The sequence below is a fragment of the Buteo buteo genome, chromosome 9 (genome assembly GCF_964188355.1).
Source record: "Buteo buteo chromosome 9, bButBut1.hap1.1, whole genome shotgun sequence".
NCBI lineage: Eukaryota > Metazoa > Chordata > Aves > Accipitriformes > Accipitridae > Buteo > Buteo buteo.
The window spans coordinates 40,401,902-40,422,958 of record NC_134179.1 but is presented as its reverse complement, the minus strand read 5'-3'; the positions used below and the strand labels follow the sequence as shown (position 1 = coordinate 40,422,958).

The window sequence follows — 21,057 nt, the reverse complement described above, 5'->3', positions numbered from 1 at the left end:
ATGGTAAGGGGGCTCTAGGACCCCTCTTGTGAAGAAAGGCTGAGGGAGTTGGGGCTGCTCAGCCCGGAGCAGAGAAGGCTATGGGGAGACCTTATTGCAGCCTCTCCAGATATAAAGGGGACTCGCAAGAAATTCGGAGAGGGACTTTTTGTCAAGGTCTCTAGCGATAGGACAAGGAGCAACAGTTTTAAACTGAAATAGGGTAGATGTAGATTGGACAAAAGGAAGAATTTGATGATGATGAAGGTGGTGAGACACTGGAAAAGGTTGCCCACAGAATGATGGGATGCCCCATCGTTGGAAGTATTCAAAGACGGGTTCAACAGAACTGTGAGTAGCGTGATCTAGTGACAGATGTCCCTGCCCATGGCAGCGGGGTTCGACTGGATGATCTTTCAAGGTCTCTTCCAACCACTACCATTCTCTGATTCTATGGTAAGATGGCTCTACGATGAGGCAGCGCACTGCACTGTGTCCCTCCCTTTGAGAATGCGAAGGTTAGGATGGGTTCTCCTGGGCTCTCCTGGGAAGCTAGTGCGTACGTCTTGTCAAAACCACATTCCCTCCTGACTACTTGCATCACAGCGTTGAGTTTACTGAGGAAAAACAAAAGGTGTGCACGACAAAGTCGACGGTAGTCACTGAACTTTGTTGGGTAATTCTATCCCGGTCCAAAGAGGCAGTAAAATTTAGAAACTAGAGCATCAGCTGCTGCATGAGCAAGCATACTCGATGCAAGCCTCTGTTGACAATCAGTGCGAAACCATCCCCAACAACCCCCTCCCAGAACCACTCCTGAGCAACAGCTCTCCGCCTGGCCATCTTGGGAGAGCATCTGCAGGGGAAAGGATGACACGGAGGCAGGGGCTGTGATGCAGAAGAACTTTAATGAGTCAAAAGAGGGAAACGAGGTCGATCCAAGCGGAGGCCTCAGTGCAGGGAGCAGCTTTAGCAGGGGAGGCACCTCCTGCCGCAGTAGCGGCTGCCAAAGCCGGAGAGGCCAAAGCCCCCGGAGGAGATGGGCACTCCCTCAGAGCTGAGGATGCTGCCAACGGCAGCGGAGGTGGAGGATCCCACGGCGGTGTTCTGCGGGAAGGAGCTGAGGATGGGGCCGGGCAGGGTCACCACCACGGGGGAGGGCTGGATGACGACGGTGGAGTCCTGGCACTGCCTGACACAGGGCTCGTTGCAGCTGTTGGCCAGCGGGGTCGGGCCGCAGGGCTGGCAGGGCAGGCACTGGTTGTAGCAGGACATGTCGTGGGTCCGGAGGTGCACCTGGGAGAGAGGGCAGCGGGGAGCAGACCACAAGGGTTGGGTGAGGAGCAGCCTGTCACCCCACCATGAGGAGACAAGGCACGAGCTGGAGGCAAGAGCCCATAGCTCACCTCAGCCAAGCCCCAGCCTGTCTCCATGCCACACTTTCAGCCCCCTTCCCTCTCCCATGATTAAGTAGCCCCACGACCCAGCATAAGATAGGGTGTGTGCTGAGAAATGCTGGAGGAGGATGCGGAGTAGGAGTTAGGCCTTCGTACTCACCTTTTTCCCAAGGAGATGGAGGCGAGAGGAGTGGATGAGAGAGTGAGGAGAAGGGCCCGCTTTTATACTGCTCCTGCACCGCCCCAGGCCCACAGTCACTGCACGCGGGCAGTAATTTTCCAACAGACTCACCTCCAAAGCAAAATATCCTACCTAATGGCACAGGTGGTGTTTTTGTTTCCGTCAACGCTGCCATTTCATTTCCTCGTTTCTGACTTGCTTGGTCTGCCATGCAGGCTCCTTTCATGTGCCGGCATGAGACTCCCAAGGATATCCCGGGCAGGGCTGCGTCAATTTGGGCGGAAGATGCCTCCCACGTGCTGGAGGGGTCCTGTGCAGGCAGGGGGTGCTGGCTTGGGGCAGTGAAGTGCGATTGTTTGCACCTCCCTTTGCAGGAAGAGGCCCGGCTCTGCCTGCCGCTGCTGTCTGCGTATGCGGGGTTGGTGTTAGCAAAATCAAAGCCCGCCTGGAGTTGAATCAGGCAAAGCACGTGGAGGGCAACAAGAAAGTCTTCTTCCAGGTAGGTCAGCAGCATAGTTAGTAGAAGCACCGCTTAGCAATGACTGAGACATCAGTGCGTTATCACCATTATTGTCATCCTAAATCCAAACCAGAGCACTCTACCAGCTGCCAGGAAGAAAATTAACTTTATTCCAGCCGAAACCAGGACACAATCCGAGAGACCAACTACCAAAATACGGGCTGGGGAAGAGGGCAGTGCAGGGGATTGAAATCTGGCATGGCTGCTGGACTGCAAGGGTTGTGATGAGCAGCACCAAGTCCAGCTGGCAGACACTCACTCCTGGTGCACTGCAGGGGCCCAGCCTGGGGCCAATGACGTTTAAGCCCCTTTATGCAAAGTCCTGCAGTGGGGGAGGAAGAACCTCCTGCACTACTCCAGGCTGGGGCCGATGGGCTGCCAAACAGCTTTGCAGCGGAGGATGTGGGTCCCGGTGGACACCATGAGGCAGGCCTGCACCCTTGCAGAAATGGCATTTGAAAGCATCCTGGGCTGCATTAGGAAGGGGTTTGCCATCAGGTCACGGAAGGTGATCCCTCTTCTCTGCTCAGCAGTGCTGAGACCACAACTGCCGCAAAGAGCGTCGAGTCTGTGCCTCCCCAGGATGAGAGATGCACGGTGTCGTGGTTCAAGCTCAGTCGGTATCAAAGCACCACGAAGCCGCTCGCTCCCTCCTCCCCTGCCGCGGCCCCGGTGGGATGAGGAGAAAATATAAAGAAAAGCTCGCGGGTCGAGACAAGGAGAGGGAGGGATCACTCGCCGCTTACGGTCGCGGGCAAAAGACAGGCTCAACTTGGGGAAGAAACAAAATCAGTTTAATTTACTACAAATCAAACCAAAACAAGGATACTGAGAATCTGTAAACCCAAACCTTAGAACATCTTCCCCCCACCCCTCCCTCCTTCCCGGCTCAGCTCCACTCCCGGTTTTCTCTACGTCCTCCCCCAGCGGCACAGGGGGACGGGGAATGGGCGTTGCGGTCAGTTCGCCACACGTTTGTCTCTGCCGGTCCTTCCCCCGCAGGGGGACGACTCCTCACACTCTTCCCCTGCTCCAGCGTGGGGTCCCTCCCACGGGAGAGAGTGCTTCACAAACTTCTCCAGCGTGAGTCCTTCCACGGGCTGCAGTCCTTCACCAGCTTCTCGGGCATGGGTCCTTTCCGCGGACCGATCTTCAGTCACAGACTGCTGCAGCGCGGGCTTTCCCATGGAGTCACGGCCATCTTCGGGGGCATGCGACTGCTCCAGCGTGGGGTCCTCCACGGGCTGCAAGTGGGCATCTGCTTCCCCGCTCACCTCCACGGGCTGCAGGGGGACAGCCTGCCGTCTCACCACGGGCCGCAGGGCCCTCACCTCCTCCCCCTCCTTCTTCCCTGACCTTGGTATCTGCACAGGGGTTTCTCTCACATTCCAATCTCCTCCCCCACTGTAGGTTCCCCTTCTTAACTATGTTATCCCAGAGGCGCTACCGCCATCACTGATTGGGTCGGCCTTGGTCAGAGGCGGGTCCACCTTGGAGCCGGGGCATCTTCCAGGAGCTTCTCACGGGAGCCAACCCTGCAGCCCCTCCCCCGCTACCAAAACCCTCCACACAAACCCAAAACACACGGCCATACTGGCGCGAGTCCAGCAAAGGGTGACGGAGCCCACAAAGCGACTGGAGCCCCTGAGGCAGGAGGGGCTGTGAGCGGTGGGGTTGTTCACCCTGGAGGAGCGAAGGCCCCGCGGCACGCCTCTTAGCAATGCGTAAAAGAGCTGAGGGGAGAGGGTCAAGAACATCGAGTCAGACTGTCCTATGCGGTGAAGGGGCAAGAGGTGAGAGGCACATATTGAACTATGGGAAATCCCACAAAAACATAAGGAAAGACTTTGTTAGTGTGAGGGTGGTCACGTACTGGATGGGGTTGCCACGGACACGTTGTGGCTTCTCCATCGTTGTAGGGATGCTGAGCTTGACAGGACTTGGCCCTGAGCATCCTCCAAAGGCTGACCGTGCTCTGAGCAGGGGCGGTTGGACTAGACGATCTCCAGAGGTCCCTTCCAACCTCAGGGATCCTGCGATTCTGTCATGGGCAGAAGACGGGTGCCCCGAAGAGGGAAGAACTGGTTGGGAACATTGGAATCAAGGGCAGGCGTGGTTGTCACACCGGAGAAACAGTGGAGTTCACGACCTGACCCGACGGCAGGGAGGAAAGCGAGTAGCAGAGTACAGCCCCTGGACTTCAGGCACGCTGACTTTGGCCTAGTCAGGCAGCTGGTAGGTCGGATGCCGCGGAGGCAGCTGTGAAGCACAAAAGAGCTCAGAAGAGCTGGCAGTGCCTTAGGCACCTCATGGTCCAAGCGCAAGTATGGTCCAGCCCGGTGCACAGGAAAACAAACAGATGTCTCGGCAGACCAGCTCTGGCTAAGTGGGGTACTCAAGGCAGAGCACCAACGTCAAAAGGCAGCATCCTGGAGTGGTAAGGAGGGACGAGCTGCAAAGGAGGAATTTGGACATAATTCCTAGGCATGTTGGGATGCTGTTAGGAAAGTCAAAGCTCAGCGTGCCTTGAGTCTTGCAAGGGGCATGAAGAGCAACAGGCAGCAAGCATCAAGAGCAAGATCGACCCCTGCAAGAGTAGCCGAAGAGTGACGGAGGAAGAAGCGGGCCCGCTGCTGACTGGGGTGGCTGATTTCCTGAAGAGTGGACAGAGAGCAGTCTGGGGGGCGCCCATGCCTTCTCTCTGTCACTCTTTACGTACAAGTTCTCCCGGGCCGATGTGCCCTCTGAAAGAGTTGAAGGAAGGAGGCGCGGCCCTCCCAGCAGTGGCTGGGCTTCAAATCAAGGACTGCCTGAGAAGAGTCAACCCATACAAGCCAGGTGACGTGCTCCAGGGCAGCCGTGCTGCAAGGGGAGCCGTAGACCAGCTGGAGGACGGGGCCACAGGAGCCTCATGGCACTCAGGAAGGTCAGATGGCAAGTCCTGCACCGGGAAGGGAAGAACCTCTTGCCTAAGTACGGACGGGGGACTGAACTATGCTACGATCTTAGAGCCCTTGAACCTCCTCTGGGCAGATGTGCCGCCAGGGTCAGCCTTGGGGAGAGGCGTGGAGGGTGGACGGACAGGCCTCATCTTCCTGGCCAAAGAGACTGGGCTGTGGCGAGGAGCTCTCCGGAATGCTCCGTGGAGGGAAAGAAAGGGTTGCCGAAAACATGTCCCCAGCGGCTGGGACTCATCCCTGGGTCCCAGGCAATATATGTCCTCTCATGGCATTGGTGCTTCAGCATGCCTTCTTTCCCATGCCCCACAGGCCTCCTCAGCTTGCAGCACCGCTGGAGATGTAGGGAAACTTCCCCCAGTTCCCCAGCGAGCGAGGGCTGGCAGGACCCCGCAGTGCTATGGGCCTGGGGATGCTCAGGGAGGGGATGTGCTCAGAAGGGCCCTGGGTGCAAAACCAGCTCTCGACTACATCAAGGAGGTGATGCACTTCCCTGCCCTGCAGCCACGGAGGAGCTGGGACGCGCCCCAGGAGGGCAAGGGAATGCCTTCAGTAGCCAAGCTTCCTGGGATAGACTCTCCCTACCCATGGCGAGTCACGCTCTAATTTTGGGTTGGCCGTGTGTCAGCCTCTTGGCGTGAGGCCAAGCCGGGAGCGCGTGCTGTCTGCGAGCCGTGTCCCATGCAGGGCTGAATTCCCCTGCAGCCAGGGCGGTTCCATCCCTGCCCCAGGAAAACCATGTCCGAGCACTGGGCTTGTGCCCAAGTACACAGCTCCAGGGAGACCCAAGGGCCATTGCCCTCAGCATGACCTTCTTGCCAGCGCTCCCACAGCTTGGGGGTGGTCGCAGGATGGCCAGCGTGTTTTGGAAAAGTGGCCAGGCCTTTGTGTCTCCTGCAGGTCAGTGTCCAAAGCGTGCGACCAAAGTGCATGGTGGAGAGTGGGAGGAACGAGGCGCTGTCCTGAGCCCCAACACACCCCTTTGTTAGTGAGGACGGACCCGACTCCACAGGGCTTGTTGAGGAATCGGGTGGTGCGGGAGGGCAAAGCTTTCCTTCCGCAAGCCTGCTGACGGCGCTGGGGGGGGACCCCCAGAGGCTGCCACGAGAGGGGACGACTTTGCCAAACAAACTGTCAAATGTCTCCCCAGAAGGAGAAGCTTTCCTTGGGTGAAGGCACTTGAAAACAGTAGGGCAGCCCACCTGCCAATCGGGTCAATGACCAGTGACTGCTGGAGCGAGCGTGGAGGCAGTCAGGGTGGGAGAAGGATGCGGCATGTCCTCAGTCACAGGAGCCTTTGGGCACCCAGAGGAGGACTGCATTGGCGGAGGGATATGCGCACATGCAAGGAGGGTTGTAAACGAGCTCACCAGATTTCCCCAGACCGATGTCCCCTGTCGGCATGGACCCTTCCAGCACTCGGGGGCACATCTTCTGCCTGTACTGCTGTGTTCCTGCCCAGGAGATCCTTGGGCCTCTCATCCTGGTATTTGACAGGAGCCTCTGTGGCCTCATGGGCGTGTCAGAAATGAGGAAGCGAAATGGCAGCGTTGACGGAAAGCAAAACACAACCTGTGCCATTAGGTAGGATATTTTGCTTTGGAGGTGAATCTGTTGGAAAATTACTGCCCGCGCGCAGTGACTGTGAGCCTGGGGCGGTGCAGGAGCAGTATAAAAGTGGGCCCTTCTCCTCTCTCTCTCATCCGCTCCTGTCGCCTCCATCTCCTTGGGAACAAGGTGAGTCTGGAGCCCTTTCTCCTCCTCGTCGTCCTCCACCTCTGTCATTTCTCAGCACATACCTGCCTCTTTGTCCCGCGCTGGGTCTTAGAGCTGCTTGCCATGGGAGAGGGAAGGGGGCAGAAGTTACGGGATGGAGAGCAGTTGGGGTCTTGGCTGGGGTGTCTATTGAGCCATGGGCTAGGCGGGGACCTCCCTGGGCTTAGTGGCTCCTGGCAGGGCTCTTTTGGGATGAGGGGAAGGAGAAACCCGCGGACATCTCTACAGCGCCTCTGGCTCTCACCTCCACTGTGAGATTTGGCTCCCTTGTGGCGGGGTGACAGGCTGCTCCTCACCCAACCCTTGTGGTCTGCTCCCCGCTGCCCTCTCTCCCAGGTGCACCTCCGGACCCACAACATGTCCTGCTACAACCAGTGCCTGCCCTGCCAGCCCTGCGGCCCGACCCCGCTGGCCAACAGCTGCAACGAGCCCTGTGTCAGGCAGTGCCAGGACTCCACCGTCGTCATCCAGCCCTCCTCTGTGGTGGTGACCCTGCCCGGCCCCATCCTCAGCTCCTTCCCGCAGAACACCGCCGTGGGATCCTCCACCTCTGCTGCCGTTGGCAGCATCCTCAGCTCTGAGGGAGTGCCCATCTCCTCCGGGGGCTTTGGCCTCTCCGGCTTTGGCAGCCGCTACTGCGGCAGGAGGTGCCTCCCCTGCTAAAGCTGCTGGCGATGGCCCTGGGCAAGGCCACCGGGGACCCAGGAGATGGAACCGCACTGGGGACGGAGCATTGGCTTGTTGCTTTCAGACAGGCTGAGCAACCCCAGCACCCCTTGCAAAAGGACGGGGCCAGCCTCAGCTCTGAGAAAGCACAGCCCTTGCCTGCCTTTCCCCTCTTCCGCTCTCTCCTTTCCCTCCCGTCTCCTTGTTCCCTTGTGCTCCCCTGGGCTGTGAGCACCACAAAGCCAGCCTAGGGAAGAGCTGCTGACCCTGCTCCCTCTATGGAGCAGGCAGATGGACACCTGGAAGGATCTCCACCACAGCCATGGGGTGCAGACTCTTATATGCCCCTGGTGCTCTGTGTACTGGGACCCCCACCCAGACTGACCCTGTCTCCCTCTTGTGACTCATTAAAGTTCTGCTGCATCCCATCCCATGCCTCGTTGTCATCCTTCCCCCTGCAGACACTCTCCCATGATGCCCAGGGAGAGAGATGTTGCTCAGTGCTCTTTCTGGGAAGGGGTAGTTGGGGGTGAATGGGCAGTGATTGTAACAGCATTGTATAGGTTCTACTTGGGATGGAGTTTAATTTTCACCATATTAGCCCTCCTACTGGTTCTTGGTAGTTGTAGCTAAAATGGTGTTGATAACAGGTAAATGTGTTCCTTTTGCTGGGCAGTGGTGTCACAGCAGCAACCCATTCTCTCCAACTCCTTCTCCAAAATGCCAGTAGGCTGCGCGTGGGCAAGAGGTTGGGAGGAGACATAGCCAGGACAGCTGACCCAGACTGAACAAAGGGATAGTCCACACCCTGTGACATCATATGCAGCAATAAATGCTAAGAGAAAGGAGAAAGTGGGGTGGGGGGGCGGGGGCGGCGGAGAGGCATTCATTATTAAGTTGTTTGTCTTTCGAGCAACTGCTAAGCATACTGTAGCTCTGCTTCCCAGGAGTGCCTGGACATCACCTGCTGATGGGAAGTAGAGACTAAATCTTCTTGGACTCTTTGGTTTTCTTCATTAAACTACCTGTATCTTAACTCCGTTTTTTTTCATCTTATTTTGCCCGCCCGTTCTTGATGAGGAAGGGGAGTGGTAGAACACCTTGGTGGGCACCTGGTGGCCAGGCAATATCAAGTCACCACGGTCTTGTTGGTGCTTAACATGGGGCTCAAGACAATGGCAGTTTTGAACTGAGCGTGCTATAGCTGTAGTAGTTACTAATGGTCTGGCCTCTGTGCAGGTCAGGGAGTTTGCTTGCTGCACTACTTATCTCTTTATTTGGCTGAGCTTGGGAACTTGTGAATAGAACCAAAGGCCATGTGGTTTGCCCTGGTATTCATGCCCTTTACTGCGCTGGGAGAGCTGTCTTGTGGAGAGGATGAGGGAATACACCTCCCTCTTCCCATCTGGGACTGACGTGAGTTGTTTGTTGTGCAAGCTCCCGAGGTCCTTGTCCACCCTTACGTGAGGTGTTTAATACTGCTAATTAACACTGTTGGCCTACTATGGCTTTTGTGGAATCTGGTGTCATGCTGGCAAAAGAAGAGACAACTTTTGGGTGAGGCAACAGTGAAACACGCCCTGCCATGGCCGGTCCCTGGGGGGCAGCTTTTAGCACTGTATTGGAGCTTGACCTGTGCCTATCGAGCCACGACTCAGTATTACCAGAGGACAGTGGTTAGACAGGGACCCAAACTATCTCTGCAAATGTCACGATTCAGCCAGGGATCCAAACTACATGTAAGAACGTGGTAGTTGAGGCAGAGACCCAAACCACATCTGAGAACACCATGGTGGAAATAGGGACGCAAACACCACCTACAGTAATCGCTCCAGTAGTGAAAAAGAAATAGTGGGCAAGGAGGTGAATGGGTCCATATCATTGATTAGTAAGGGAGTGGGGAGGAGGCAGTCTGTCTGGGAAGCCAGTCCTTCAGCAAAGAAGGGGAGGAAGAAGTGAGAGAAATCACTCAATCACTCAAGAGATGGAAAGTACCTGGTCCCTGACCTCGAGAGAACTTTGAGAGGAGTGTAAAGATTACAGGCACCTGCCGGGTGAGTGGATTACTGCCTGGCAACTCCAAAGCTGGGAGAGTGGGGCCAACAGTCAGGAATTGGAAGGTAAGGAAGCTCAGCAGATGAGATCCCTCGCTAGGGACTGGGGAGTTGACAGTGGAATTGGAAAAGAGGCAATGAATTGCAGTCTCTGGAGGTGTCTCCTGTCAAGTGTGAGGGCAAGATACCTGTTCAAGTGTCGTGGTTTAACCCCAGGCAGCAAACAAGCACCATGCAACCAGTCGCCTACTCCCCACTCCCCGCAGTGGGATGGGGAGAGAATCAGAAAAAAAATAAGTAAAACTCGTGGGTTGAGATAAGAGCAGTTTAAGAGGACAGAAAGGAAGAAACTAATAATGATAATAATAACAGTAATAAAATGACAACAGTAATAATAATAATAATAAAAGGATTGGAATCTACAAGTGATGCACAATGCAATGGGTCACCACCCGCCGACCGACGCCCAGTTAATTTCCGAGCAGAGATCCCCCCAGCCCCACTACTGCCAGTTTATATACTAGACGTGACGTCACATGGTATGGAATACCCTGTTAGCCAGTTTGGGTCAGCTGTCCTGCCTGTGTTCCCTCCCAACTGCTTGTGCCCCTCCAGCCTTCTTGCTGGCTGGGCATGAGAAGCTGAAAAATCCTTGACTTAGTCTAAACATTACTTAGCAACAACTGAAAACATCAGTGTGTTATCAACAGTCTTCTCATACTGAACCCAAACCATAGCACTATACTAGCTACTAGGAAGACAATTAACTCTATCCCAGCTGAAACCAGGACATCAAGGAAGATCTTGTGATTTAGCAAGGAAGGTGGACTCCTGCTTAGGAAGGCATTGAGTACCTGAGAGAATTAGCGGTGCTGGAAGTCATCTATGGTGACCACGATGACAACAAGGTCTCCAAATGTCTAGATAATGCCCTGTGTATATGGGCCATGTCAAAAAGTTTGTCCAGAATGCACCAGTGTCATATTCTAACAGCTTGGCAGCAACATATTGCCCAGATCTGGATACAGCAACTGTGGAGAGAGCATCTTCCCGCCTCTGAAATTTTGAAGAAAATCCCTCTCCCTTCTTGTCCCCACAGGCCAGCACCTCAGCTTTGAGGGGCGCCCCGTGGAGCCAGGTCTCTCCCACCATGGTCAGTGGGAAAGGGACCCCCAAGACCATGGTGTGTGGCCCTCTCTGGTTCCTCCTGCATGACCGGGAGAGGACTGAGGAAGTGGGATGGTGAGTCCCCCTTTAAGCTGGAAGCCTGTCTATGCAAACTGAGGGGGAAGACAGCTGCTAAGGAGGAGCTGTGCAAGAAGGCTGTCAGTTTAGTTGCCCCATCATGTGGGGCAGTAAAGGAGAAGTGTTTGAGAAGGGCAAAAGAACAATTCCAATTCTTCTGAAAGGTGGATTGGGCATAAAAAGAAGCAAGGTCAAAGGACCTGCACAGGAGATGCAGTTCTTGGGAGTAAAATGGCAGGGTGGATGTTGTCACATCCCCATGGATGTGATCAATAAGATAAAAACGGTATCCTCACCAATCTGTGGGCAAGACAATGTTAACCCACCACAAGAAAGATTTTTAACCGGCTCTGCATGGTCCTTCCCTCTGTGAAAACTGAAACAGCAATGGTGAGGAGAGTGTTGCCCTGGGGAAACTTGGGGTGCATTAGGCACATGGGGAGCCTTCACCATTCCCAAAGGGAGGGGAGGGTGAACTGGTGCATGACTATGCATATTCAAGGCAAGCCTTTGTCACTGCACAACCATCCTCAAGAACCCCTTCCCAGCAGCACCCCCGAGCAACATCTCTCTCCCTGGGCATCTTGGGAGAGATTTTTCAGGGGAGAAGATGACACAGAGGCATGGGCTGGGATGCAGCAGAACTTTAATGAGTCACAAGAGGGAGACAGGGTCGGTCTGGGTGGGGGTCCCAGTACACAGAGCACCAGGGGCATATAAGAGTCTGCACCCCATGGCTGTGGTGGAGATCCTTCCAGGTGTCCATCTGCCTGCCCCACAGAGGCTGCAGGGTCAGCAGCTCTTCCCTAGGCTGGCTTTGCGGTGCTCACAGCCCAGGGGAGCACAAGGGAACAAGGAGACGGGAGGGAAAGGAGAGAGCGGAAGAGGGGAAAGGCAGGCAAGGGCTGTGCTTTCTCAGAGCTGAGGCTGGCCCCGTCCTTTTGCAAGGGGTGCTGGCGTTGCTCAGCCTGTCTGAAAGCAACAAGCCGACGCTCCGTCCCCAGTGCGGTTCCATCTCCTGGGTCCCCGGTGGCCTTGCCCAGGGCCATCGCCAGCAGCTTTAGCAGGGGAGGCACCTCCTGCCGCAGTAGCGGCTGCCAAAGCCGGAGAGGCCAAAGCCCCCGGAGGAGATGGGCACTCCCTCAGAGCTGAGGATGCTGCCAACGGCAGCGGAGGTGGAGGATCCCACGGCGGTGTTCTGTGGGAAGGAGCTGAGGATGGGGCCGGGCAGGGTCACCACCACAGAGGAGGGCTGGATGACGACGGTGGAGTCCTGGCACTGCCTGACACAGGGCTCGTTGCAGCTGTTGGCCAGCGGGGTCGGGCCGCAGGGCTGGCAGGGCAGGCACTGGTTGTAGCAGGACATGTTGTGGGTCCGGAGGTGCACCTGGGAGAGAGGGCAGCGGGGAGCAGAGCACAAGGGTTGGGTGAGGAGCAGCCTGTCACCCCGCCACAAGGGAGCCAAATCTCACAGTGGAGGTGAGAGCCAGAGGCGCTGTAGAGATGTCCGCGGGTTTCTCCTTCCCCTCATCCCAAAAGAGCCCTGCCAGGATCCACTAAGCCCAGGGAGGTCCCCGCCTAGCCCATGGCTCAATAGACACCCCAGCCAAGACCCCAGCTGCTCTCCATCCCGTAACTTCTGCCCCCTTCCCTCTCCCATGGCAAGCAGCTCTAAGACCCAGCGCGGGACAAAGAGGCAGGTATGTGCTGAGAAATGACAGAGGTGGAGGACGACGAGGAGGACAAAGGGCTCCAGACTCACCTTGTTCCCAAGGAGATGGAGGCGACAGGAGCGGATGAGAGAGAGAGGAGAAGGGCCCACTTTTATACTGCTCCTGCACCGCCCCAGGCTCACAGTCACTGCGCGCGGGCAGTAATTTTCCAACAGATTCACCTCCAAAGCAAAATATCCTACCTAATGGCACAGGTTGTGTTTTGCTTTCCGTCAACGCTGCCATTTCGCTTCCTCATTTCTGACACGCCCATGAGGCCACAGAGGCTCCTGTCAAATACCAGGATGAGAGGCCCAAGGATCTCCTGGGCAGGAACACAGCAGTACAGGCAGAAGATGTGCCCCCGAGTGCTGGAAGGGTCCATGCCGACAGGGGACATCGGTCTGGGGAAATCTGGTGAGCTCGTTTACAACCCTCCTTGCATGTGCGCATATCCCTCCGCCAATGCAGTCCTCCTCTGGGTGCCCAAAGGCTCCTGTGACTGAGGACATGCCGCATCCTTCTCCCACCCTGACTGCCTCCACGCTCGCTCCAGCAGTCACTGGTCATTGACCCGATTGGCAGGTGGGCTGCCCTACTGTTTTCAAGTGCCTTCACCCAAGGAAAGCTTCTCCTTCTGGGGAGACATTTGACAGTTTGTTTGGCAAAGTCGTCCCCTCTCGTGGCAGCCTCTGGGGGTCCCCCCCCAGCGCCGTCAGCAGGCTTGCGGAAGGAAAGCTTTGCCCTCCCGCACCACCCGATTCCTCAACAAGCCCTGTGGAGTCGGGTCCGTCCTCACTAACAAAGGGGTGTGTTGGGGCTCAGGACAGCGCCTCGTTCCTCCCACTCTCCACCATGCACTTTGGTCGCACGCTTTGGACACTGACCTGCAGGAGACACAAAGGCCTGGCCACTTTTCCAAAACACGCTGGCCATCCTGCGACCACCCCCAAGCTGTGGGAGCGCTGGCAAGAAGGTCATGCTGAGGGCAATGGCCCTTGGGTCTCCCTGGAGCTGTGTACTTGGGCACAAGCCCAGTGCTCGGACATGGTTTTCCTGGGGCAGGGATGGAACCGCCCTGGCTGCAGGGGAATTCAGCCCTGCATGGGACACGGCCCGCAGACAGCACGCGCTCCCGGCTTGGCCTCACGCCAAGAGGCTGACACACGGCCAACCCAAAATTAGAGCGTGACTCGCCATGGGTAGGGAGAGTCTATCCCAGGAAGCTTGGCTACTGAAGGCATTCCCTTGCCCTCCTGGGGCGCGTCCCAGCTCCTCCGTGGCTGCAGGGCAGGGAAGTGCATCACCTCCTTGATGTAGTCGAGAGCTGGTTTTGCACCCAGGGCCCTTCTGAGCACATCCCCTCCCTGAGCATCCCCAGGCCCATAGCACTGCGGGGTCCTGCCAGCCCTCGCTCGCTGGGGAACTGGGGGAAGTTTCCCTACATCTCCAGCGGTGCTGCAAGCTGAGGAGGCCTGTGGGGCATGGGAAAGAAGGCATGCTGAAGCACCAATGCCATGAGAGGACATATATTGCCTGGGACCCAGGGATGAGTCCCAGCCGCTGGGGACATGTTTTCGGCAACCCTTTCTTTCCCTCCACGGAGCATTCCGGAGAGCTCCTCGCCACAGCCCAGTCTCTTTGGCCAGGAAGATGAGGCCTGTCCGTCCACCCTCCACGCCTCTCCCCAAGGCTGACCCTGGCGGCACATCTGCCCAGAGGAGGTTCAAGGGCTCTAAGATCGTAGCATAGTTCAGTCCCCCGTCCGTACTTAGGCAAGAGGTTCTTCCCTTCCCGGTGCAGGACTTGCCATCTGACCTTCCTGAGTGCCATGAGGCTCCTGTGGCCCCGTCCTCCAGCTGGTCTACGGCTCCCCTTGCAGCACGGCTGCCCTGGAGCACGTCACCTGGCTTGTATGGGTTGACTCTTCTCAGGCAGTCCTTGATTTGAAGCCCAGCCACTGCTGGGAGGGCCGCGCCTCCTTCCTTCAACTCTTTCAGAGGGCACATCGGCCCGGGAGAACTTGTACATAAAGAGTGACAGAGAGAAGGCATGGGCGCCCCCCAGACTGCTCTCTGTCCACTCTTCAGGAAATCAGCCACCCCAGTCAGCAGCGGGCCCGCTTCTTCCTCCGTCACTCTTCGGCTACTCTTGCAGGGGTCGATCTTGCTCTTGATGCTTGCTGCCTGTTGCTCTTCATGCCCCTTGCAAGACTCAAGGCACGCTGAGCTTTGACTTTCCTAACAGCATCCCAACATGCCTAGGAATTATGTCCAAATTCCTCCTTTGCAGCTCGTCCCTCCTTACCACTCCAGGATGCTGCCTTTTGACGTTGGTGCTCTGCCTTGAGTACCCCACTTAGCCAGAGCTGGTCTGCCGAGACATCTGTTTGTTTTCCTGTGCACCGGGCTGGACCATACTTGCGCTTGGACCATGAGGTGCCTAAGGCACTGCCAGCTCTTCTGAGCTCTTTTGTGCTTCACAGCTGCCTCCGCGGCATCCGACCTACCAGCTGCCTGACTAGGCCAAAGTCAGCGTGCCTGAAGTCCAGGGGCTGTACTCTGCTACTCGCTTTCCTCCCTGCCGTCGGGTCAGGTCGTGAACTCCACTGTTTCTCCGGTGTGACAACCACGCCTGCCCTTGATTCCAATGTTCCCAACCAGTTCTTCCCTCTTCGGGGCACCCGTCTTCTGCCCATGACAGAATCGCAGGATCCCTGAGGTTGGAAGGGACCTCTGGAGATCGTCTAGTCCAACCGCCCCTGCTCAGAGCACGGTCAGCCTTTGGAGGATGCTCAGGGCCAAGTCCTGTCAAGCTCAGCATCCCTACAACGATGGAGAAGCCACAACGTGTCCGTGGCAACCCCATCCAGTACGTGACCACCCTCACACTAACAAAGTCTTTCCTTATGTTTTTGTGGGATTTCCCATAGTTCAATATGTGCCTCTCACCTCTTGCCCCTTCACCGCATAGGACAGTCTGACTCGATGTTCTTGACCCTCTCCCCTCAGCTCTTTTACGCATTGCTAAGAGGCGTGCCGCGGGGCCTTCGCTCCTCCAGGGTGAACAACCCCACCGCTCACAGCCCCTCCTGCCTCAGGGGCTCCAGTCGCTTTGTGGGCTCCGTCACCCTTTGCTGGACTCGCGCCAGTATGGCCGTGTGTTTTGGGTTTGTGTGGAGGGTTTTGGTAGCGGGGGAGGGGCTGCAGGGTTGGCTCCCGTGAGAAGCTCCTGGAAGATGCCCCGGCTCCAAGGTGGACCCGCCTCTGACCAAGGCCGACCCAATCAGTGATGGCGGTAGCGCCTCTGGGATAACATAGTTAAGAAGGGGAACCTACAGTGGGGGAGGAGATTGGAATGTGAGAGAAACCCCTGTGCAGATACCAAGGTCAGGGAAGAAGGAGGGGGAGGAGGTGAGGGCCCTGCGGCCCGTGGTGAGACGGCAGGCTGTCCCCCTGCAGCCCGTGGAGGTGAGCGGGGAAGCAGATGCCCACTTGCAGCCCGTGGAGGACCCCACGCTGGAGCAGTCGCATGCCCCCGAAGATGGCCGTGACTCCATGGGAAAGCCCGCGCTGCAGCAGTCTGTGACTGAAGATCGGTCCGCGGAAAGGACCCATGCCCGAGAAGCTGGTGAAGGACTGCAGCCCGTGGAAGGACTCACGCTGGAGAAGTTTGTGAAGCACTCTCTCCCGTGGGAGGGACCCCACGCTGGAGCAGGGGAAGAGTGTGAGGAGTCGTCCCCCTGCGGGGGAAGGACCGGCAGAGACAAACGTGTGGCGAACTGACCGCAACGCCCATTCCCCGTCCCCCTGTGCCGCTGGGGGAGGACGTAGAGAAAACCGGGAGTGGAGCTGAGCCGGGAAGGAGGGAGGGGTGGGGGGAAGATGTTCTAAGGTTTGGGTTTACAGATTCTCAGTATCCTTGTTTTGGTTTGATTTGTAGTAAATTAAACTGATTTTGTTTCTTCCCCAAGTTGAGCCTGTCTTTTGCCCGCGACCGTAAGCGGCGAGTGATCCCTCCCTCTCCTTGTCTCGACCCGCGAGCTTTTCTTTATATTTTCTCCTCATCCCACCGGGGCCGCGGCAGGGGAGGAGGGAGCGAGCGGCTTCGTGGTGCTTTGATACCGACTGAGCTTGAACCACGACACCGTGCATCTCTCATCCTGGGGAGGCACAGACTCGACGCTCGTTGCGGCAGTTGTGGTCTCAGCACTGCTGAGCAGAGAAGAGGGATCACCTTCCGTGACCTGATGGCAAACCCCTTCCTAATGCAGCCCAGGATGCTTTCAAATGCCATTTCTGCAAGGGTGCAGGCCTGCCTCATGGTGTCCACCGGGACCCACATCCTCCGCTGCAAAGCTGTTTGGCAGCCCATCGGCCCCAGCCTGGAGTAGTGCAGGAGGTTCTTCCTCCCCCACTGCAGGACTTTGCATAAAGGGGCTTAAACGTCATTGGCCCCAGGCTGGGCCCCTGCAGTGCACCAGGAGTGAGTGTCTGCCAGCTGGACTTGGTGCTGCTCATCACAACCCTTGCAGTCCAGCAGCCATGCCAGATTTCAATCCCCTGCACTGCCCTCTTCCCCAGCCCGTATTTTGGTAGTTGGTCTCTCGGATTGTGTCCTGGTTTCGGCTGGAATAAAGTTAATTTTCTTCCTGGCAGCTGGTAGAGTGCTCTGGTTTGGATTTAGGATGACAATAATGGTGATAACGCACTGATGTCTCAGTCATTGCTAAGCGGTGCTTCTACTAACTATGCTGCTGACCTACCTGGAAGAAGACTTTCTTGTTGCCCTCCACGTGCTTTGCCTGATTCAACTCCAGGCGGGCTTTGATTTTGCTAACACCAACCCCGCATACGCAGACAGCAGCGGCAGGCAGAGCCGGGCCTCTTCCTGCAAAGGGAGGTGCAAACAATCGCACTTCACTGCCCCAAGCCAGCACCCCCTGCCTGCACAGGACCCCTCCAGCACGTGGGAGGCATCTTCCGCCCAAATTGACGCAGCCCTGCCCGGGATATCCTTGGGAGTCTCATGCCGGCACATGAAAGGAGCCTGCATGGCAGACCAAGCAAGTCAGAAACGAGGAAATGAAATGGCAGCGTTGACGGAAACAAAAACACCACCTGTGCCATTAGGTAGGATATTTTGCTTTGGAGGTGAGTCTGTTGGAAAATTACTGCCCGCGTGCAGTGACTGTGGGCCTGGGGCGGTGCAGGAGCAGTATAAAAGCGGGCCCTTCTCCTCACTCTCTCATCCACTCCTCTCGCCTCCATCTCCTTGGGAAAAAGGTGAGTACGAAGGCCTAACTCCTACTCCGCATCCTCCTCCAGCATTTCTCAGCACACACCCTATCTTATGCTGGGTCGTGGGGCTACTTAATCATGGGAGAGGGAAGGGGGCTGAAAGTGTGGCATGGAGACAGGCTGGGGCTTGGCTGAGGTGAGCTATGGGCTCTTGCCTCCAGCTCGTGCCTTGTCTCCTCATGGTGGGGTGACAGGCTGCTCCTCACCCAACCCTTGTGGTCTGCTCCCCGCTGCCCTCTCTCCCAGGTGCACCTCCGGACCCACGACATGTCCTGCTACAACCAGTGCCTGCCCTGCCAGCCCTGCGGCCCGACCCCGCTGGCCAACAGCTGCAACGAGCCCTGTGTCAGGCAGTGCCAGGACTCCACCGTCGTCATCCAGCCCTCCCCCGTGGTGGTGACCCTGCCCGGCCCCATCCTCAGCTCCTTCCCGCAGAACACCGCCGTGGGATCCTCCACCTCCGCTGCCGTTGGCAGCATCCTCAGCTCTGAGGGAGTGCCCATCTCCTCCGGGGGCTTTGGCCTCTCCGGCTTTGGCAGCCGCTACTGCGGCAGGAGGTGCCTCCCCTGCTAAAGCTGCTGGCGATGGCCCTGGGCAAGGCCACCGGGGACCCAGAAGATGGAACCGCACTGGGGACGGAGCGTCGGCTTGTTGCTTTCAGACAGGCTGAGCAACGCCAGCACCCCTTGCAAAAGGACGGGGCCAGCCTCAGCTCTGAGAAAGCACAGCCCTTGCCTGCCTTTCCCCTCTTCCGCTCTCTCCTTTCCCTCCCGTCTCCTTGTTCCCTTGTGCTCCCCTGGGCTGTGAGCACCACAAAGCCAGCCTAGGGAAGAGCTGCTGACCCTGCAGCCTCTGTGGGGCAGGCAGATGGACACCTGGAAGGATCTCCACCACAGCCATGGGGTACAGATTCTTTTCTGCCCCTGGTGCTCTGTGTACTGGGACTCCCACCCAGACCGACCCCGTCTCCCTCTTTTGACTCATTAAAGTTCTGCTGCATCCCAACCCATGCCTTCGTCTCATCCTTTCCCCTGCAGACACTGTCCCATGATGCCCAGGGAGAGAGATGTTGCTCGGGGGTGGTTCTGGGAGGGGGTTGCTGGGGATGCTTGTGCCGTGATTTTCAACAGAGGCTTGCACTGAAGACGCTTAGTCATGCTCAGGTTGACCCTCTGCTTTCTGAACTTCCCTGCCTATCTGGGGCTGGATAGGATGACCCGATGCAGTCTAATGACCATAGCTACTCCAAAGATGATTTTAGGGCTCCCACCAAAGCATTCTCTTCTCCACGCTCAGCAAGCCCTGCACCCTCAGCCTCTCCTCCCCAGCCAAGTGCTCAAGCCCTCTCACCATCCTGGCCACCCTCCTCTGAACTCGCTCCACTTGCTCAAGGTCTTCCTTGCTTTTCAGCCCAAAACTCAACACAGCTTTCTACATGCCGTCTGGAGAGCGCTGAGCAGTGCTGGGAGTCGCACCCGTTTGGATGGTGTTACTGCAAGAGCACCTTCCCCTGGCCCCGCTTTTGGGCTGCTGCTTGCCAGGGGTAGAAGCACGTGTGGAGAGACAGGGCCGCTTGCTACCAAGTTTAGCTGCTGATCAGGGCTCTGGGTGGACATGTATCATCTTGCCCAGCGGTGTCCTGCAGCCGTTCAGCAGCTCCCCTTTCTCGGCTGCAAGTCTTTCTGCAGCCTTTGCTGCTGGTCACCGCACCGCTTTGGAGAGCTCCCAGGCAGCCCTTCGAGACGCTCAGCCCACACCCGCTCCCTCTCTTCCTGCCCTGAGTCTCTCCCTGCCTCCCTGTCTCCAGAAACTTTCCCAGGAAGCCCTGGGCACAGACAGCGAAGGAGCAGGGCAAGCAGGACATGCGCTGCCTATGGGCCTGTGTGGTCCGTTGACCTCAACCAGCACTAAGCACTCACCAGCTGTTTTCTCCGTCTGCTGTCCGAGTGGGATGGGGCAAGAATTGGAAGAGAAGGACTCCAAAAAAACCTTGGGGTCAAGATCAGGACAGTTTAAGTGGGGAAGGGAAAAAAAGAGAAAGAAACCAAGTGATGCAAAGGCGATCACCCACCACCTAGCACCAGCAGACTGATGCCCAGCCAGTCTGCAAAGGACAGCTACTTTGGAAAGACTGCCCGCAGTTTCATTGCTGAGCATGATGTTATATGGCATGGAGTAGCCCTTTGGTCAATTCAGATCAGCTGTCCTGGCTGTGTCCCCTCTCGGCTGCTTGCCCACCACTAGCCTTCCCTGCAGGGGTGCAGACTAGGAAAGAGGGATGGCCTTGAAGCTGTGCAAGCACTGCAGTGTTATCTGCACTGGTTTACCCTTACATTTAAAACAGAGCACCACAGAGGCTGCTATGAAGAAAATTACCTCCATCGCAGCCAGCGCCAGTACGGCCTGGTTCCCCCATTCCCTCTCCTATTGTCCTCTGGGGCCATTTTTGTACTCGAGCCTCCTCCCCCGGAACAGTGGCAGCCAGGCCAAGAGGAATTGCCGCCCCTCGTCTCGCCTCTCTTCTTCTCCCCTCTTGTCCGCTTCCCAGGAGCCTGTGGGGCTGCTGCCCTCCCAGCGCCTTCCACAGCCCAGGCTCCTCAGCTGAGGTCAAGCAGTGTCCATGTGCCCCTTCCGCAGCACGTGCCCCGAGGCCAAGAGGACACGTCTGGGCAGAGGCTCAGCAAAGCCGGGCCTGATGGCCAGGGGCTCTGGTGGAGTCATGGATGCCTTCCTCACCTGCAACTGGCAGTGCCCCAAGGGCACTTTGGCTGCATCCAAGGAGTTCTAGTCAACAGCTCAATCTCCAAGTGGAAACCAGCAACGAGTGGTGTCCTTCAGGGGTCTGTACCGGGACCCATACTATTTCATACCTTCATCAGTGACATAGATAGCGGGACTGAGTGCACCCTCAGCAAGTTTGTGCGTGACACCAAGCTGAGGGGTGCAACTGTTACGCTGGAGGGGAGGCATGCAATCCAGAGGGATCTTGACATGCGTGAGGAATGGTCCCATGTGAAACTCAGGAACTTCAACAAGGCCAAGTGCAAGGGCCTGCGCCTGCGTTGGGGCAATCCCCTGTATCAACTCTATCAATACGGACTGAAGGATGAATGGTTGAGAGCAGCCCCGCAGAGGAGGACTCTGGGGGGAGTCATGGACATGAGTCATGGACATGAGCCAGCAATGGGCGCTTGCAGCCCAGAAAGCCACTCGTGGCCTGGGCTGCACAAAAAGAAGTGTGGCCAAGCAGGCTGAGGGTGGAGATTCTCT

General features: G+C 57.1%; 3 protein-coding genes across 5 annotated transcripts; 2 read left to right on the top strand and 1 right to left on the bottom strand.

The window, feature by feature from the left end:
- Window positions 1-868: 868 nt before the first annotated feature.
- LOC142035033 (feather keratin 1-like) lies at window positions 869-12,567 on the bottom strand. Of its 3 annotated transcripts, none has more exons than XM_075036852.1 (2): window positions 12,538-12,557; window positions 869-1,275 (listed from the first exon to the last, which is right to left on the bottom strand). In XM_075036852.1, the coding sequence occupies exon 2, from the start codon at window positions 1,252-1,254 to the stop codon at window positions 949-951; it is 306 nt and encodes a 101-aa protein (XP_074892953.1). In that variant the 5' UTR covers window positions 1,255-1,275; window positions 12,538-12,557; the 3' UTR covers window positions 869-948. The 3 variants fall into 3 exon arrangements, with proteins under 3 accessions (XP_074892953.1, XP_074892951.1, XP_074892952.1); XM_075036850.1 differs by lacking the exon at window positions 12,538-12,557 and adding an exon at window positions 1,537-1,566; XM_075036851.1 differs by lacking the exon at window positions 869-1,275 and adding an exon at window positions 11,405-12,162 and having other exon boundaries at window positions 12,538-12,567.
- On the top strand, window positions 6,742-8,319 carry LOC142035032 (feather keratin 1-like). Its single transcript, XM_075036849.1, has 2 exons — window positions 6,742-6,771; window positions 7,147-8,319. Exon 2 carries the CDS (start codon window positions 7,168-7,170, stop codon window positions 7,471-7,473), a length of 306 nt encoding a protein of 101 aa, XP_074892950.1. The 5' UTR covers window positions 6,742-6,771; window positions 7,147-7,167; the 3' UTR covers window positions 7,474-8,319.
- A 5,175-nt stretch (window positions 12,568-17,742) lies between the features above and the next one.
- Window positions 17,743-18,792, top strand: LOC142034595 (feather keratin 1-like). The gene is made up of 2 exons (XM_075036136.1): window positions 17,743-17,772; window positions 18,034-18,792. Exon 2 carries the CDS (start codon window positions 18,055-18,057, stop codon window positions 18,358-18,360), a length of 306 nt encoding a protein of 101 aa, XP_074892237.1. The 5' UTR covers window positions 17,743-17,772; window positions 18,034-18,054; the 3' UTR covers window positions 18,361-18,792.
- The last annotated feature ends 2,265 nt before the right edge of the window (window positions 18,793-21,057 follow it).

Bases quoted from the DNA above. Each gene is read 5' to 3' on its own strand.
- LOC142035032 (XM_075036849.1), top strand. From the start codon at position 7,168: ATGTCCTGCTACAACCAGTGCCTGCCCTGCCAGCCCTGCGGCCCGACC.
- LOC142035033 (XM_075036851.1), bottom strand. From the start codon at position 12,141: ATGTCCTGCTACAACCAGTGCCTGCCCTGCCAGCCCTGCGGCCCGACC.
- LOC142034595 (XM_075036136.1), top strand. From the start codon at position 18,055: ATGTCCTGCTACAACCAGTGCCTGCCCTGCCAGCCCTGCGGCCCGACC.